The sequence below is a fragment of the Pogoniulus pusillus genome, chromosome 33 (assembly GCF_015220805.1).
Source record: "Pogoniulus pusillus isolate bPogPus1 chromosome 33, bPogPus1.pri, whole genome shotgun sequence".
Lineage (NCBI taxonomy): Eukaryota > Metazoa > Chordata > Aves > Piciformes > Lybiidae > Pogoniulus > Pogoniulus pusillus.
The window spans coordinates 12,394,985-12,411,432 of NC_087296.1; the positions used below are offsets into that span (position 1 = coordinate 12,394,985).

General features: G+C 51.7%; 1 protein-coding gene across 1 annotated transcript in view; it reads right to left on the minus strand.

The window, feature by feature from the left end:
* Positions 1-1,968: 1,968 nt before the first annotated feature.
* The window catches only part of THEMIS (thymocyte selection associated), a 90,478-nt gene continuing 75,998 nt past the window's right edge, over positions 1,969-16,448 (minus strand). Inside the window, exons 5-6 of the mRNA XM_064170123.1 lie at positions 2,983-3,136; positions 1,969-2,057 (exon numbers count right to left, since the gene is read on the minus strand). Of these exons, the coding sequence (XP_064026193.1) occupies positions 1,969-2,057; positions 2,983-3,136 (243 nt within the window). The remainder of the gene's footprint in view (positions 2,058-2,982; positions 3,137-16,448) is intronic.

Below are 16,448 nucleotides of genomic sequence, written 5' to 3' on the forward strand. Positions count from 1 at the left end.
GGCTTGCTGCACGCAACGACAGGCTCATGGGGATCCCTTGGCTGGCCAGCAAGATCTGCTACATCATCTCAGCCAATCTTCTGTGTAATTCTGCAGCTCTCTTTGAGCTAAGCCAAATCATTTTGGCCTCTCCTAACACACATCTCTCAGAAAAAACCTCTAGCTCTGGCCTGAGCATGTCGGTGTTCAATCCATCCCTGCTGCTGAGGTCTGATCTGCTTAGCTCAGACTCACACTGCACTCAAATTGAGACAAAATGTGTGCAGGGATATACTAAAAGGCAATGGAACAAGAAATCATTTCCATGCAGAAGATGAAACAGTATGAGACTGTCTCTTTGCTTTCAATCATAGAAGGTTGGAAGAGACCTTTGAAATAAGCCCAAACACAGTCCCACCACTGCTCTTGCGCTGCTCCCATTAAACCATGTCCCTCAGCATCACTCCCCTAGGTCTTTTAAATACTTCCAGGGATGGTGACTCCAGTACCTCCCTGGGCAGCCTGTGCCAGGGCCTGACAACCCTTTTTGGGAAGAAGTTTTTCCTAATGTCCAACCTGAACCTCTCCTGCCACAGCTTGAGGTCATTTAATGTGAGGTCACTTGCTGCATGTGAGAAGAGATCAACCCCACACATCACCTTAAGGGTGGATGCCAAGAAGAAGGTACCAGGCTCTCTTCAGTGGTGCCCAGTGATGTGATAAGGGGCAGTGGACACAAGCTGCAACACAGCAGGCTCCACCCAAACATGGGCAAAACCTTTGAGAGCAGCAGAGCACAGGACCAAGCTGCCCAGAGAGGCTCTGGAGTCTTCATCTGTGTAAGCACTGCAAACCCACCTGGATGTGTTCTTGTGTGATTTACTCTGAGTGAACCTGCTCTAGCAGCAGAGGTTGGCCTAGAGGATCTCCAGAGGTCCTTCCCAATCCCCACCATTCTGTGATTCACTAGTTACCTTCCTAAAGACCTCATTAAGCACTGACAACAACGGAGCCTGCAGGGAGATGTCTGAAAGCCACAAAATAATGACGTTGGGATTCTCTACTCTGCTCTGCTGAGACCCCACCTGGAGTACTGCATCCAGTTCTGGAGCCCCTGGGACAAGAGGGCTGTGGAGATGCTGGAGTGTGTCCAGAGCAGGGCCAGGAGGATGCTCAGAGGCTGCAGCAGCTCTGCTGTGAGCACAGACTGAAAGAGTTGGGGCTGTGCAGGCTGGAGCAGAGGAGGCTCCCAGGGGACCTTCTTGTGGCCTTCCAGGATCTGAAGGGGGCGACAAAACAGCTGGGGAGGGACTTTTTAGGGTGTCAGGGAATGCCAGGACTGGGGGGAATGGAGCAAAGCTGGAGGTGGGGAGAGTGAGGCTGGAGGTGAGGAGGAAGTTGTTGAGCAGGAGAGTGGTGAGAGGCTGGAATGGGTTGCCCAGGGAGGTGGTTGAGGCCCCATGGCTGGAGGTGTTTGAGGCCAGGCTGGCTGAGGCTGTGTGCAGCCTGCTCTACGGTAGGGTGTCCCTGCCCATGGCAGGGGGGTTGGCACTGGCTGCTCCTTGTGCTCCCTTCCAACCCTGACTGATTCTACGGTTCTATCTCTCAGTGCAGCCTGATAGCAGAACACCTCCTCCAAAGCCAGCCCCCAGAGTCAGCTTCCACAGCAGTGAGGATTGGTGAATATTCAACACACCACAGCAACTCTTCACTGTAGCAGTTGGGGTTTGTCACATTTGGAAGGCTCAGTAAGTGTAGTTTCAGATAAGCAGCCCCTTCTCAGGTCTCTCACCCTGACTGACAAGATGATAATAAAGAGACACTTTATGGGAGCTTCTTATTACCAATTATCAGTTAACAAATGCTGAGAGGAGGATCAGCATTTGTGCTTTACTCTCCCAAACGTTCCAGTGCTGTAATTAATGGGATGGGTTTGTGTTTCAGACAGAACCTGTGACTGACAGATTCAGGAAATCAATGGAATTGCTTTTAGATTAGCTTGCAAAGGCTGTTTGGATTTGCTCTCTTATCATCTAGCTTCTTGATGTCAACGTGTTCCCATCCTCCAAAAGGACAAACTTTGAGAGAGAAGTGGAAATATTAACCAGGGATCACAAATCCTTGGGCAACCCCAGCAAATGATGGCTTGAAGAACAATTTCCCATCAAATTATTTGCTCCATAGAATCATAGAATCAACCAGGTTGGAAGAGAGCTCCAAGCTCAGCCAGCCCAACCTAGCACCCAGCCCTGGCCAAGCAACCAGACCATGGCACTAAGTGCCCCAGCCAGGCTTGGCTTCAATGCCTCCAGGCACAGCCACTCCACCACCTCCCTGGGCAGCCCATTCCAATGCCAATCACTCTCTCTGACAACAACTTCCTCCTAACATCCAGCCTGAACCTGCCCTGGCACAGCTTGAGGCTGTGTCCCCTTGTTCTGTTGCTGCTTGCCTGGCAGCAGAGCCCAACCCCACCTGGCTACAGCCTCCCTTCAGGGAGCTGCAGACAGCAATGAGCTCTGCCCTGAGCCTCCTCTGCTGCAGGCTGCACACCCCCAGCTCCCTCAGCCTCTCCTCATTGGGTTTGTTATTTTTCTCTTCAAATCACAGAGAGGGAAAGAAAATTTACTTGAAGACATCTTCATATCTTTCATGCAAATCACTTGCTTGCCTTTAAAACCTGTTGGAATCAGTGTTTTTCATAGCAGCTGATGTGTGAGCATCACCCTAGAGCTCCTCTTTTCCACATGCCTGTTCCTAAAGCCGATGGAATATTCATGCTGCAGCGTAAGAGTTTCATGGCACGCTGCAGCCGAGAGCTGGGGTGAGTTTGCCTCGCAGCACTTCTGGAGGATGAGCAGAAATATTCACTTCTCCTCTCTGTCAAGCTAAGGCACAGATTCCAAGTGAAATCATGCAAGATAATCCTGCATGCAAATTACTTATCAGAGCTGGGATGAAGCATTGTCAAGTCAACAACTCAAACCATGAAGCTCAACTGACCTTCCGCCACTCTGCTTTCCGCTAGCGCAGCTTTCCTGCTCGTGTCCTTCTTATTCTCATGGTGAGCCAAATCATTCAGGCAGCTAACTTGGAGTCCTGAAACATCTGCAGCTGGAGCTGAGCACCATTGCTTGGTGGTTTCTATATAGACATTCTGAAATTACACAGAGAACCAGGTTGACTTCAGCTGTACGTGATGGCTCCAAGCGGGATGCTGCCAGAGCTGTGATGGGTAAGAGCAAGCTTCTGTTTGCCAGAGCCACCAGCCAGGCTTGGAATCACACAGGCAGAGTTCACCAGCTTGGAAAAGACCTTTCCTATTGGGTTGCCCAGGGAAGTTGTGGCTGCTCCCTTCCTGGAGGTGTTCAAGGCCATGTTGGATGAGGCTTTGAGCAACCTGTTCTAGTGGGAGGTGTCCCTGCCTATGGCAGAGGGTTGGAACTGGCTGAGCTTTGAGGTCCCTTCTGACTTAAACCATTCTCTGATTCTATGATCATCAAGTCCAACCTATCGCTTCTAATTAACTAAACCATGGCACTAAGTGCCTTGTCCAGCCTCCTTTTAAACACCTCCAGGGATGGGCACTCCACCACCACTCTGGGCAGCCCATTCCAATGCCAATCTTTCTTGCTGTGAAGAACTTCCTCCTAACATCCAGCCTGAGCCTGCCCTGGCACAGCTTGAGGCTGTGTCCTCTTGTTCTGTCACTGGGTGCCTGGAAGAAGAGCCCAACCCCACCTGGCCTTGAGCACAGCCCTACGAGGAGAGGCTGAGGGAGCTGGGATTGGTTAGCCTGGAGAAGAGGAGGCTCAGGGGAGACCTTATTGCTGTCTGCAACTACCTGAGGGGAGGTTGTGGCCAGGAGGAGGTTGCTCTCTTCTCTCAGGTGGCCAGCACCAGAACAAGAGGACACAGCCTCAGGCTGTGCCAGGGGAGATTTAGGCTGGAGGTGAGGAGAAAGTTCTTCCCTGAGAGAGTCATTGGACACTGGAATGGGCTGCCCGGGGAGGTGGTGGAGTCGCCGTCCCTGGAGCTGTTCAAGGCAGGACTGGACGTGGCACTTGGTGCCATGGTCTGGCCTTGAGCTCTGTGCTAAAGGGTTGGACTTGATGATCTGTGAGGTCCCTTCCAACCTTGATGATGATGATACTGTGGTACTGGCCACAACCTCCTTTCAGGTAGTTGTAGAGAGCAATAAGGTTTCCCCTGAGCCTCCTCTTCTCCATACTGTTTGTCTTTCAGCCATATAAATCCCCAAAATATCATGATCAGAAGGAACTCTAGGTAAAGAAATTAGCTTTGAAACATATCTCCAGTCTTCCTTTCCTTTGTTTGGGCATGTGGAATCATGCAAACCTAAGGAGAGAGATTTATGTATCCCTTTGGGTTGTCAAAGACTTCTTTCTGAGTAACTCTTTTTACTGTCAGTTGTTCAACACCTGAAGGGACGAACCATGAGGATGACTGAGGGACTTGAGCCTCTCCCCTCTGAAGAGAGACTGAGAGCCCTGGGGCAGTTTAGTCTGGAGAAGAGAAGGCTGAGAGGGGATCTGATCAGTGCCTATAAATATCTGAGAGATGGGTGTCAAGTGGCTGGGGCCAGGCTCTTTTTGGTGGTCAGCTGCAATAACCCAAAGAACAATGGATACAAACTGAGCACAGAAAGTTTCACTTCAACATGAGGAGAAACTTCTTTATGGTGAGGGTGACAGAGCCCTGGAGCAGGCTGCTCAGAGAGGTTGTGGAGTCTCCATCCCTTGAGAAGACTTTCAAGACCCATCTGGATGTGTTCCTGTGTGACCTGCTCTGGCAGGGATGTTGGACTCAGTGATCTCAAGAGGTCCTTTCCAACCCCTAACATTCTGCTCTATGATCACAGCACTTGGGAAATCCAACCAGCAGCTACAGATGGAAGAAGCAAAAGCTTTACCCCAGAGTCTAAGCAATGCCCATGATATTTCCAGGTTCAATCAGTCTCCAGAAACAGGCCAGAAGACAAAGCAAGATGATGCTAAATTAAGGTCGCCTACGCCCGTGCAGTAGCTCTCAGGAAGCAGGAGGTGTTACAGCGAGCAGGATGTGAAAGGTGTTACATCAAACAGGACACAGAGAGGTGTGAGAGCTGGGGTGAGAACTGAAGGGCTGCAGGCTGCACTGCTTTAGTAAGAACAGCAGTTTGAACGTTCTGCAGAAGCTGTGAGTGCAGAGAGTGAAGATGCACGAGCAGAAAATACTGCAAACTGAGTATCAGAGGGAACAGGCTGAATTAAGTCCTCTTGGTTGGTCCCTTCTCACAGGTCATCAGCGACAGAACAAGAGGGAATGGCCTCAAGCTGCCAGTGGGGAGGTTGAGACTGGATGCTAGGAATTATTCTTCTCCCAGCAAGAGTGGAATCAGGGAATGGAATGAGCTGCCCAGGGAGGTGGTGGAGTCACCAAGCCTGGATGTGTTTAAAAGTTGTTTGGATGTGGTGCCTGGGGATATGGTTTAGGGTGAACTTTGTAGAGTAGGGATAATGGTTGGGCTGGTGATCCTGAGGGGCTTTGCCAAACTGAATGATTCTGTGATTATCTGAAGAGCTTCATGCACTGGGTGTGTGTCTGAGCTCTCCTCTCCAGCCCCATGCACTGGGTGTGTGTGTCTGAGCTCTCCTCTCCAGCCTCATGCACTGGGTGTGTGTCTGAGCTCTCCTCTCCAGCCCCATGCACTTGGTGTGTGTCTGAGCTCTCCTCTCCAGCCTCATGCACTGGGTGTGTGTCTGAGCTCTCCTCTCCAGCCTCATGCACTGGGTGTGTGTCTGAGCTCTCCTCTCCAGCCTCATGCACTGGGTGTGTGTCTGAGCTCTCCTCTCCAGCCCCATGCACTGGGTGTGTGTCTGAGCTCTCCTCTCCAGCCTCATGCACTGGGTGTGTGTCTGAGCTCTCCTCTCCAGCCTCATGCACTGGGTGTGTGTCTGAGCTCTCCTCTCCAGCCCCATGCACTGGGTGTGTGTCTGAGCTCTCCTCTCCAGCCCCATGCACTGGGTGTGTGTCTGAGCTCTCCTCTCCAGCCCCATGCACTGGGTGTGTGTCTGAGCTCTCCTCTCCAGCCCCATGCACTGGGTGTGTGTCTGAGCTCTCCTCTCCAGCCCCATGCACTGGGTGTGTGTCTGAGCTCTCCTCTCCAGCCCCATGCACTGGGTGTGTGTCTGAGCTCTCCTCTCCAGCCTCATGCCCTGTGTGTGTGTCTGAGCTCTGCTCTGCAGCTCCATGCCCTGTGTGTGTGTGTCTGAGCTCTGCCCTCCAGCTCCATGCCCTGTGTGTGTGTGTCTGAGCTCTGCCCTCCAGCTCCATGCCCTGTGTGTGTGTGTCTGAGCTCTGCTCTCCAGCTCCATGCCCTGTGTGTGTGTGTCTGAGCTCTGCTCTGCAGCCTCATGCACTGGGTGTGTGTCTGAGCTCTGCTCTCCAGCCCCATGCACTGGGTGTGTCTGAGCTCTCCTCTCCAGCCCCATGCACTGGGTGTGTGTCTGAGCTCTCCTCTCCAGCCTCATGCACTGGGTGTGTGTCTGAGCTCTCCTCTCCAGCCTCATGCACTGGGTGTGTGTCTGAGCTCTCCTCTCCAGCCTCATGCACTGGGTGTGTGTCTGAGCTCTCCTCTCCAGCCTCATGCACTGGGTGTGTGTCTGAGCTCTCCTCTCCACCTTCATGCACTGGGTGTGTGTCTGAGCTCTCCTCTCCAGCCTCATGCACTGGGTGTGTGTCTGAGCTCTCCTCTCCAGCCTCATGCACTGGGTGTGTGTCTGAGCTCTCCTCTCCAGCCCCATGCACTGGGTGTGTGTCTGAGCTCTCCTCTCCAGCCCCATGCACTGGGTGTGTCTGAGCTCTCCTCTCCAGCCCCATGCACTGGGTGTGTGTCTGAGCTCTCCTCTCCAGCCTCATGCACTGGGTGTGTGTCTGAGCTCTCCTCTCCAGCCTCATGCACTGGGTGTGTGTGTGTCTGAGCTCTCCTCTCCAGCCTCATGCTCTGGGTCTGTCTGGATCTGTTCCTGTGTGACCTGAGCTAGTTTGTGTGGTCCTGCTCTGGCAGGGGGGTTGGCCTCGATGACCCAGGGAGGTCCCTTCCAACCCCTAACATCCCGTGAGCCTGTAAGATACAGAAGCACTGAAGGCAGTCCATGCACCACATACACATCAGACAGCAGGATTTGATCCCAGCTGCTCAGCAAGCCAAGAAAATAGGGCAGGAGTTCTTACCATTAAAAAAACCCAACCATCTTTGGAGCTGCCCAGCAAACCCAGTGTGACCTCTGAGACAGAGCAGGAGAAAGAGAAGCTCTTAAAGCAAGGAAAGGCAAAAAAAAAAGGCTGTTAAATCCGTTTAGAAAGGGAAGGGGGGGTGGGGAAGAGAAGATAGTATGTGTGTTCACAATACACATTACTGTTTTGGTTGCTTTCCTCCTTCTCCTGTGCTTTTTTGTTTTTTAAAGCCTCAGCAGCATCTAGAACATTCTGAGGAAAGGAGGGGAAGCAACATTTGTTTAAAGCACAGACAAACGTGGGAGTAGATACGAAACCAACAGCTGTCAGAGCCTCTGCAAATGATGGGAGAGATGTAGTGGCACCAACCAAGCTGAGGAAGCTCTGCTTTTCCAGACAGAAAGCCAAGCTGCTCTGTGATTACAGATGACTCCAGTGGAGTGCTCATTTGCTGCAGCAATCAGTGCTGGACATGGCACTACACCTTTGGAGTCCATTTATTATGAGTCACCCATGCTAGCAGATACAGACCATAAACCTTTCTACTGCCATCTCTAAAGGCAGTGTGGAGTGCCACTCTGCTGTGGTTAGAAACTCCAGCCAAAGCTCTAGAGGTACATCTTTGCTTTGGAATATACTGCACAGGTATCAAACAAAGGACATTGAAGTGCCAGAGAGGGTCCAAAGGAGGCCACCAAGTTGTCTGTGGAGCTGGAGCAATAGGATGGGAGAGTTGGGGCTGTTCAGCCTGGAGAAGAGAAGGCTCACAGGGAGGTCTTAGGGCAGCCTTCCAGTACCTGAAGGAGGCTACAAGAGAGATGGGAAGGGACTTTTGACAAGGGCCTGGAGTGACAGGGTGAGGGACAATGGCTTTGAGCTGGGAGAGGGGAGAGTGAGAGTGGAGACTGGAAATAAACTGCTTATAGTGAGAGTGGTGAGACACTGGCACAGGTTGCCCAGGGAAGCTGTGGATGTTCCCTTCTTGAAGGTGTTCAAGGCCAGGTTGGATGAGATCTTAAGCAAGCTGGGCTAGTGGGGGGTGTCCCTGCCTATGGCAGGTGGATTGGAACTGGATGATTTTTGAGGTCACTTCCAGCCCAAACCATTCTATGATTCTATGATCTGCAAAATGCTTAACTGCTGTAAGCACCTTTGCCCCAGAAACAAACCCAGCTCTGTACAAGAATGAGCAAGGGGACACAATCTCAAGCTGTGCCAGGGCAGGTTCAGGCTGGATGTTAGGAGGAAGTTGTTGGCAGAGAGAGTGATTGGCATTGGAATGAGCTGCCAAGGGAGGTGGTGGAGTGGCTGTGCCTGGAGGTGTTGAAGCCAAGCCTGGCTGGGGCACTTAGTGCCATGGTCTGGTTGACTGGCCAGGGCTGGGTGCTAGGTTGGGCTGGCTGAGCTTGGAGGTCTCTTCCAACCTGCTTGATTCCATGAATGAATTTGCAGTCCAAACACATTTCACTGTTTCCAGACAACAAGAGACAGTTTAGCCCCCAGGCTAGAGTCAGAGGTTCTGTAAGGCAGTCGTACAGCAGTCTATTGATGGGGAAGCCCAAACCAGGCTGAGTGAAGATTTAGCTTTTGATACTTTGGAGAACATCTCAAGGAAATTCTGAGAGAGGGGTAGAGAGAGATGCATCAGTCTGAGAGCAACAGAGTATTCATAGTTACTGATTTATAGAGAGGAGTTCATGAGTTTCAGAGCAACCTACAGAATGACAACCTACCTATATCATTTTGCTTCAAACCTTCATTATACCTACATGACTTTCTGCAGGGGCAGTTTGGAACCGCAGTGAATCAGAGAAGAATGATTCATGTCACATCCACACAGAACCAGGGTAAGTGCTATCATCATCAGAGCCTTAGGTCAGCCTGCAACACACACCTGAATTGCTTTCTGCTTTGCAGGAGCATAAGCTGGAGTGACTACATCAGTCAGATGTACACCAATGTTAGTCCAAATGAAGTTTCACCCACTGTACTACTAGACACAAGAATGGCACCTCCAACCTAACATAGAATCATAGAATCAAGCAGGTTGGAAGAGAGCTCCAAGCTCAGCCAGCCCAACCTAGCACCCAGCCACAGACAAGCAACCAGACCATGGCACTAAGTGCCCCAGCCAGGCTTGGCTTCAACACCTCCAGGCATGGCAACTCCACCACCTCCCTGGGCAGCCCATTCCAATGCCAATCACTCTCTCTGACAACAACTTCCTAACAACATCCAGCCTAGACCTCCCCTGGCACAGCTTCAGGCTGTGTCCCCTCCTTCTGGTGCTGCTTGCCTGGCAGCAGAGCCCAACCCCACCTGGCTACAGCCTCCCTGCAGGCAGCTGCAGACAGCAATGAGCTCTGCCCTGAGCCTCCTCTGCTGCAGGCTGCACACCCCCAGCTCCCTCAGCCTCTCCTCACAGGGCTCTGCTCCAGGCCCCTTCCCAGCATTGCTGCCCTGCTCTCAACACCTTCCAGCACCTCAGCATGTGTCTCGAATTCAGGAGCCCAGAACTGGACACAGCACTCAAGGTGTGGCCTGAGCAGTGCTGAGCACAGGGGCAGAAGAACCTCTCTTGTCCTGCTGCCCACACTGCTCCTGAGCCAGCCCAGGATGCCATTGGCTCTGCTGCCCACCTGGGCACTGCTGCCTCCTCTTCAGCTCCTCTCTGCCAGCACCCCCAGCTCCCTCTCTGCCTGGCTGCTCTCAGCCACTCTGTCCCCAGCTTTCATTATATTCTCCCTATACTCCAGACCCAGTTGTATCCTTTAGCCTGTCAAGAGCAAAGGGAATCACTGCAGATATTTAAACCACAGCAAACTCTGGTCCAGGTGGGGACCAAAACTTCAAATAATAGGAATGCACACATGGAAACTGCTGACTCCCCTCAGGAGATCTGCTTTATTATGGGAGACTCTTAGGGCTGATTTATTCCACCTGAAAAGAAACAATCACCTTTGGATTATTAATCATTTGTATCCCAAGGTAGCCTTCTTGCATGATGTATTGGCAAGCCAGCTTATCTTCCACATCAAGGTAATTTTTGCAAGGGCACAGTGTACCCACAGTTAAGGCTACTGCCATGGGTCTGTGATTTTTGTACTGAAGAATTTTAACAGTCTTCCCCATTGCACTGATTCCAGGCCATGATAGCAAACCTTCATTTTCCACAGCCCATTGGAGGGTGGAAAAGGAGATGAGCTTGTTCCAAGATGCTTCAGGAAGGCCATGGGCAATAAAGAGGATCCTCATTTAGCCTCATTAGCATACAGGACAGGAGCACTTTGGAGAACTATTTGCTTGCAGAACTCATAAGGCACTATAAAGCACAGATGAACTATTACTGCCAAAGCAGAGGTCAAGGTTAGACTGTTTCAAAGACAGGAATTAAATCACATTAGCTCCCGAGTTCATCTCTGCCTAAAAGGGGCATGAAACATCTGATCAAATTAAGTTCTTTTGATCAGGGTTCAAGCCCTTAACGGGTTGCTCTCTCACAAGGTACTTGTGTTGTCCTAAATCTGAGTCCTTTGCCAGTGAAGGCACAGAGCTGAGCTGTTTTATCCCAATTTTGCACAGAGAAGGCAGGGTGTGAGGTGATAACTCACAAAGCCTCCACACCTCTGGAGGAGTAAGCCGAGGTTTACATACAAAACAACCGCAAAGAACAAAAGCAAGCGATGGGATGCTCAGTGGTCACTGCTACTTTACACATGAAAGCACAAGTTTAGCGTTCTCTTGTCTCACTGCTTGCTTTTGGCACAGCCACGGGCTGGTGATTCCCTCCCACCACCTGCTCCACAAACCCAACTGGCTTCGCAACCCGGATATTTTGGGGGATGTTAACCCTTTTCTTTCCACACCCCTCTCCGCACCTGCCCACGATGTCACAAAGCCCGCAGCCCGGGTTTTCTCCCTGGGGGATGAAGCGGTGAGAGATGGCGCAGGCAGATGCCACTGCAGGCTCACTCCTGGGCTGCAAACCTTACGTTTCAGAAGTGACCTTCTCCTGAGCAGGAGGGGAGGACTCAGTCCTTGTGCAGAGCGTCAGGAAGAACGTCTGGACTGCACGAAGCAGCGCGGAGCAGGACGTCACGATCTAACTACACACATCGCGGCAGGAACCTAAGGTACCAAGCGACCAACTCGAGCGGGCAGAGCAGCCAGCGGCAGGTGTGGCCGTGCGCCGCTAGGTGGCGCTAAAGCCCGCAACATCCCTGCGCGCCGCAGGGGGACACCCTGGAGCCCTGCGACCCGGGGACTCTGGGGTCAGTGCATCCTCTGAGCCTGAAATCATGGGACCCTGGAACCCTGTGACCAGGGACTCTGGGGTCAGTGCATCCTCTGAGCCTGAAATCATGGGACCCTGAGACCAGGGACTCTGGGGTCAGTGCATCCTCTGAGCCTGAAATCATGGGACCCTGTGACCAGGGACTCTGGGGTCAGTGCATCCTCTGAGCCTGAAATCATGGGACCCTGTGACCCAGGGACTCTGGGGTCAGTGCATCCTCTGAGCCTGAAATCATGGGACCCTGTGACCCAGGGACTCTGGGGTCAGTGCATCCTCTGAGCCTGAAATCATGGGACCCTGAGACCAGGGATTCTGGGGTCAGTGCATCCTCTGAGCCTGAAATCATGGGACCCTGTGACCAGGGGACTCTGGGGTCAGTGCATCCTCTGAGCCTGAAATCATGGGACTCTGAGACCAGGGATTCTGGGGTCAGTGCATCCTCTGAGCCTGAAATCATGGGACCCTGTGACCAGGGGACTCTGGGGTCAGTGCATCCTCTGAGCCTGAAATCATGGGACCCTGTGACCAGGGATTCTGGGGTCAGTGCATCCTCTGAGCCTGAAATCATGGGACCCTGCCACCAGGGGCTCTGGGGTCAGTGCATCCTCTGAGCCTGAAATCATGGGACCCTGAGACCAGGGACTCTGGGGTCAGTGCATCCTCTGAGCCTGAAATCATGGAACCCTGCGACCAGGGACTCTGGGGTCAGTGCATCCTGTGAGCCTGAAATCATGGAACCCTGCAACCAGGGACTCTGGGGTCAGTGCATCCTCTGAGCCTGAAATCATGGGACCCTGGAACACTGTGACCAGGGGACTCTGGGGTCAGTGCATCCTCTGAGCCTGAAATCATGGAACCCTGCAACCAGGGACTCTGGGGTCAGTGCATCCTCTGAGCCTGAAATCATGGAACACTGTAACACTGTGACCAGGGGACTCTGGGGTCAGTGCATCCTCTGAGCCTGAAACCATGGAACTCTGGAACCCTGAGACCAGAGACTCTGGGGTCAGTGCATCCTCTGAGATTCAAATCATGGAACCCTGGAGCCCTGTGACCTGGGGACTTTGGGGTCAGTGCATCCTGTGAGCCTGAAATCATGGAACTCTGGAACCCTGTGACCAGGGAACTCTGGGATCAGTGCATCCTCTGAGCCTGAAATCATGGAACCTGAAGCCCTGTGACCAGGGAATTCTTGGGTCAGTGCATTCTCTGAGCCTGAATACATAAGATCCTGTTTGTCATGGAATTGTTATAGTAGGGAAAGACCTTTAAGATCATCCAGTCCAACCATTCTCTAACTCTGCCAGGGCTGCTGCTAAACCATGTCCCTCAGCACCACATCTCTGCCTCTTTGAAACACCCCCAGGGATGGGGATTCAACCACCTCTCTGGGCAGCCTGTGCCCAGAACTCTTTCAGTGAAGAAGTTTCTTCATCCATCTGAAACAAGGATCTGACAGGAATGCAGGGATCTGGCCACACTGGATCAATGGGCCAAGGCCAACTGTGTGAGATTCAGTGAACCAAGCACTGAGTCCTGCACTTGGGTCACAACAACTCCCTGAATGCTCAAGACTTGGGGCATCATGGCTGGAAACTGTCCATAAGAGAAAGACCTGGGGGTGCTTGTTGGCAACCACATGAACATGAGCCAGTATGGTCCTAGATGGGCAAGGAGATCAACAGCATCCTGACCTGGATCAGAAGCAGTGTGACCAGCAGGACCAGGGAAGTGATTGTCTTCCTGTACACAACTCTGGTGAGGTCACACCCTGAGTTCTGGCTTCTTGGAATGAGAGCCCCAAAACTGAGGGACATTGAAGTGCTGGAACAGGTCCAGAGAAGGGCAACCAAGCTGGTGAAGGGTGTAGAGAACAGGGCTGGGGAAGAGCAGCTGAGGGAACTAGGGGTGTTTAGCCTGGAGAAAAGGAGGCTGAGGGGAGACCTCATTGCTCTCTACAGCTCCCTGACAGGAGGCTGGAGCCAGTTGAGAGAGTTGGTCTCTTCTGCCTGGTAACTAGTGATAAGACAGGAGGAAATGGCCTCAAGCTGCATCAGGAGAGGTTGAGGTTGGGTATGAGAAGAAACTTCTTCACTGAAATGGTTCTCAAACACTCAGAGAAGCTCCCCAGGGAGGTTTTTGGGTCCTCATCCCTGGACATGTTTCAAAGAGGCAGAGATGTGCTGCAGAAGGACACAGTTCAGCGCCACCCTTCTGGACTAAGAGAGCAGTTGGAGACTTGATGATCTTCAAGCATTATTCCAAGCAAAACAGTTCTGTGATCCTCTGAATTTTGAGGTTGTATGTGGGACTGGGCAGAAGAAAAATGACCAAATTTGATGATTTCATAGAATCACAGAATCAAGCAGGTTGGCAGAGAGCTCCAAGCTCAGCCAGCCCAACCTAGCACCCAGCCCTGGCCAACCAACCAGACCATGGCACTAAGTGCCCCAGCCAGGCTTGGCTTCAACACCTCCAGGGATGGCAACTTCACCACCTCCCTGGGCAGCCCATTCCAATGCCAATCACTCTCTCATTTCATGTGGCAAAACTCTGATAATTAACCAGGCTGTGGCTTAATAGGGGAGGGGAGTGGGGGAACAAGAGCTCAGCCACCAGGATGACCTTTTAAGAAGGACCATTACATATGCATGGCCTGTGCTTCTCAAGAGGCTTTCATGAGTGCTCTGAGAAGGTAATTAACCACTGACCATCCTCACTGACAGTTCCCACAGTCCAGGTGAATTTTCTACCACTGATGGAGACAAATCAAGCTGCATTCTGTCATCAACACATTCAAAACCCAACCACCCAAACATGCAAGAGTGTGCTGCTAAAATTCCAACAGAATCCTTTGCTTGCTTCAGAAATTGAGCCCCAGGCTTTTTTGTCCTCAGCCCGATGAGTTTTGGGCACCCATTCCCTGCTCACAGGACTCATTCAATCATTTATTGTTGAATGAGATCTTTTTCTTTCCCAAAGATCTGTCCCAGAACAACACAGAGTATGTCTCAAGAGACTTTAAAATGAAGCTTTGCTACCAAAGGGTCTTTTATGCCCACGGGTAACTAGAGCTGTCAGCCTCTTTTCCCAGACCTTTTTTTCTTCCTCTTCCTTGTGTGTACAAGCAGAAGTGAGCAGAAAATGATGCTGGGCGCCCTTGAGTGGCCTGGGACAAACAAGGCTGCATGAGCTCAGCAGGCTTACACCAGCTATTAGTGTTACAAACTGGGGAAAGGAAAAAGAAAAGACAGAAAGGAAGGTATTTTAAACTCTTTTTTAGCTCTAGTTCAAATGCAAAGCACAGACCTGCGGAGTGCCCTCCCTAGCTCCTTCTCTTCCCTCCCCTCTCCCTGCTAAACTCAATAAGGGGGGAGTGCTTGCTCCCCAGAGCCTGGGAGAGCAGAGCACAGTGCTTTAATCTCTGCTGTGCTGCCTGTGATGTATGTGATGTTTGCATTACATCTCCTTTTGCAGCTATGTCTTTATCTTAAGGGCTGTTATTTCAGAGCGCGCAGCCTTTCGCGGCGCTCTCCTTACCCGGCACAGGGAAAGCTGAGGATTGTTTGCTGCATTTCACATGCTGGCAAATTCAAACCTGCTCTATCCCACATAGCTTCAGAAAAACAGGCAGCAGCCAGCCAGGCCTCCCTCCTTCCCGTCCCCCCACCTCTGCCCCCCTCAGCTGTCACCTTTCAGTACACCCTGCCTCGTCGCCACCCTGCCTTCAGTGCCAGCAGCGCTGCCTGCCCACCCTGCCTGGCAGCTGCAGCTACGCTTCTGAGAGCTCAGCTAGGGAAATTAGGCTTGGGCTCTCTCAGACTGGGGAATGGAACAGAGTTAGTAGCCACCTGTGAAAATCCTGGTTTCCATGGCATTGACAGCAGGAGCAGGCAACTGTGAAAGGAAGCGAGAACAGGACCCTGCGGTTCGATGGAGAGTCCTGCGCCTTCACCCCAGGGCAGGCTTTGCTCTTCTCCTAGGCTACTCACTCACTAAGCACTGATGATCTCGGGGGGGATAAAGATGTACATCTGAAGCTGTAAATTATTGAGATCTGCTTCTGTATTACAAACCCACCTCACCTTGGCTAACAGAAGTGCTTGTTTGCTCAGGGGCTAGGAAATGTTGCGCTTTGCGAGATCGCCGCTTGAGCACAGGGTGGGAATTCTTCTCATTTATCTTAATGGGACATTAACTGGAAATTTAATTACGAGGGAGAGCTAATTATCTGCAGGTTTGCCAAACTGCAGATGGAATCTGCTCAACAGAACGAAATCTGAATGCTGAAACCCCTGCGAACGTAAGCGCAGCTGAGCGCGGGGAGATCGGAACTGAAAGCCAGGGAAAGGAACAACATTTCCTCTAACTCTCGACACAAAACCTCAAGCAGGACACCTCTTGCTGCACTACACCCCCAGGTGTTTCTCTCTCAGGCCTCAGACCTTCTCTACCCTTAAGAAATGAAACAACAGCCACACTGGTTTAGGTCAAAATCATGGAATCACAGACTGGTAGGGGATGGAAGGGACCTGTAGAGATTGAGAGCAGGATTGCACAGGGCAGGTCTCACAGGGATGCATCCAGGCAGGTTTGGAAAGTTTCCAGAGGAGACTCCACAGCCCCTCTGGGCAGCCTGCTCCAGGGCTTCAGCATCCTCAAAATGAAGAAGTTTCTCCTCATGTTGAGTTGGAACTTCCTGGGTTCCAGCTTATCCCTGTTGTTCCTTGTCCTATTACTGGACACCATTGAATAGAGCCTGGCACCTTCATCTTCACAGAATCACAGGATCAACCAGGTTGGAAAAGACCTCTAGGATCATCACCTAACTCTTCTAACTAACTGAACCATGGCACTATACATAGACATTAATAAGATCAGCAATAGAACAAGGGGACACAGTCTCAAGTTGTGCTGGAGTAGGTGTAGGCTGGTT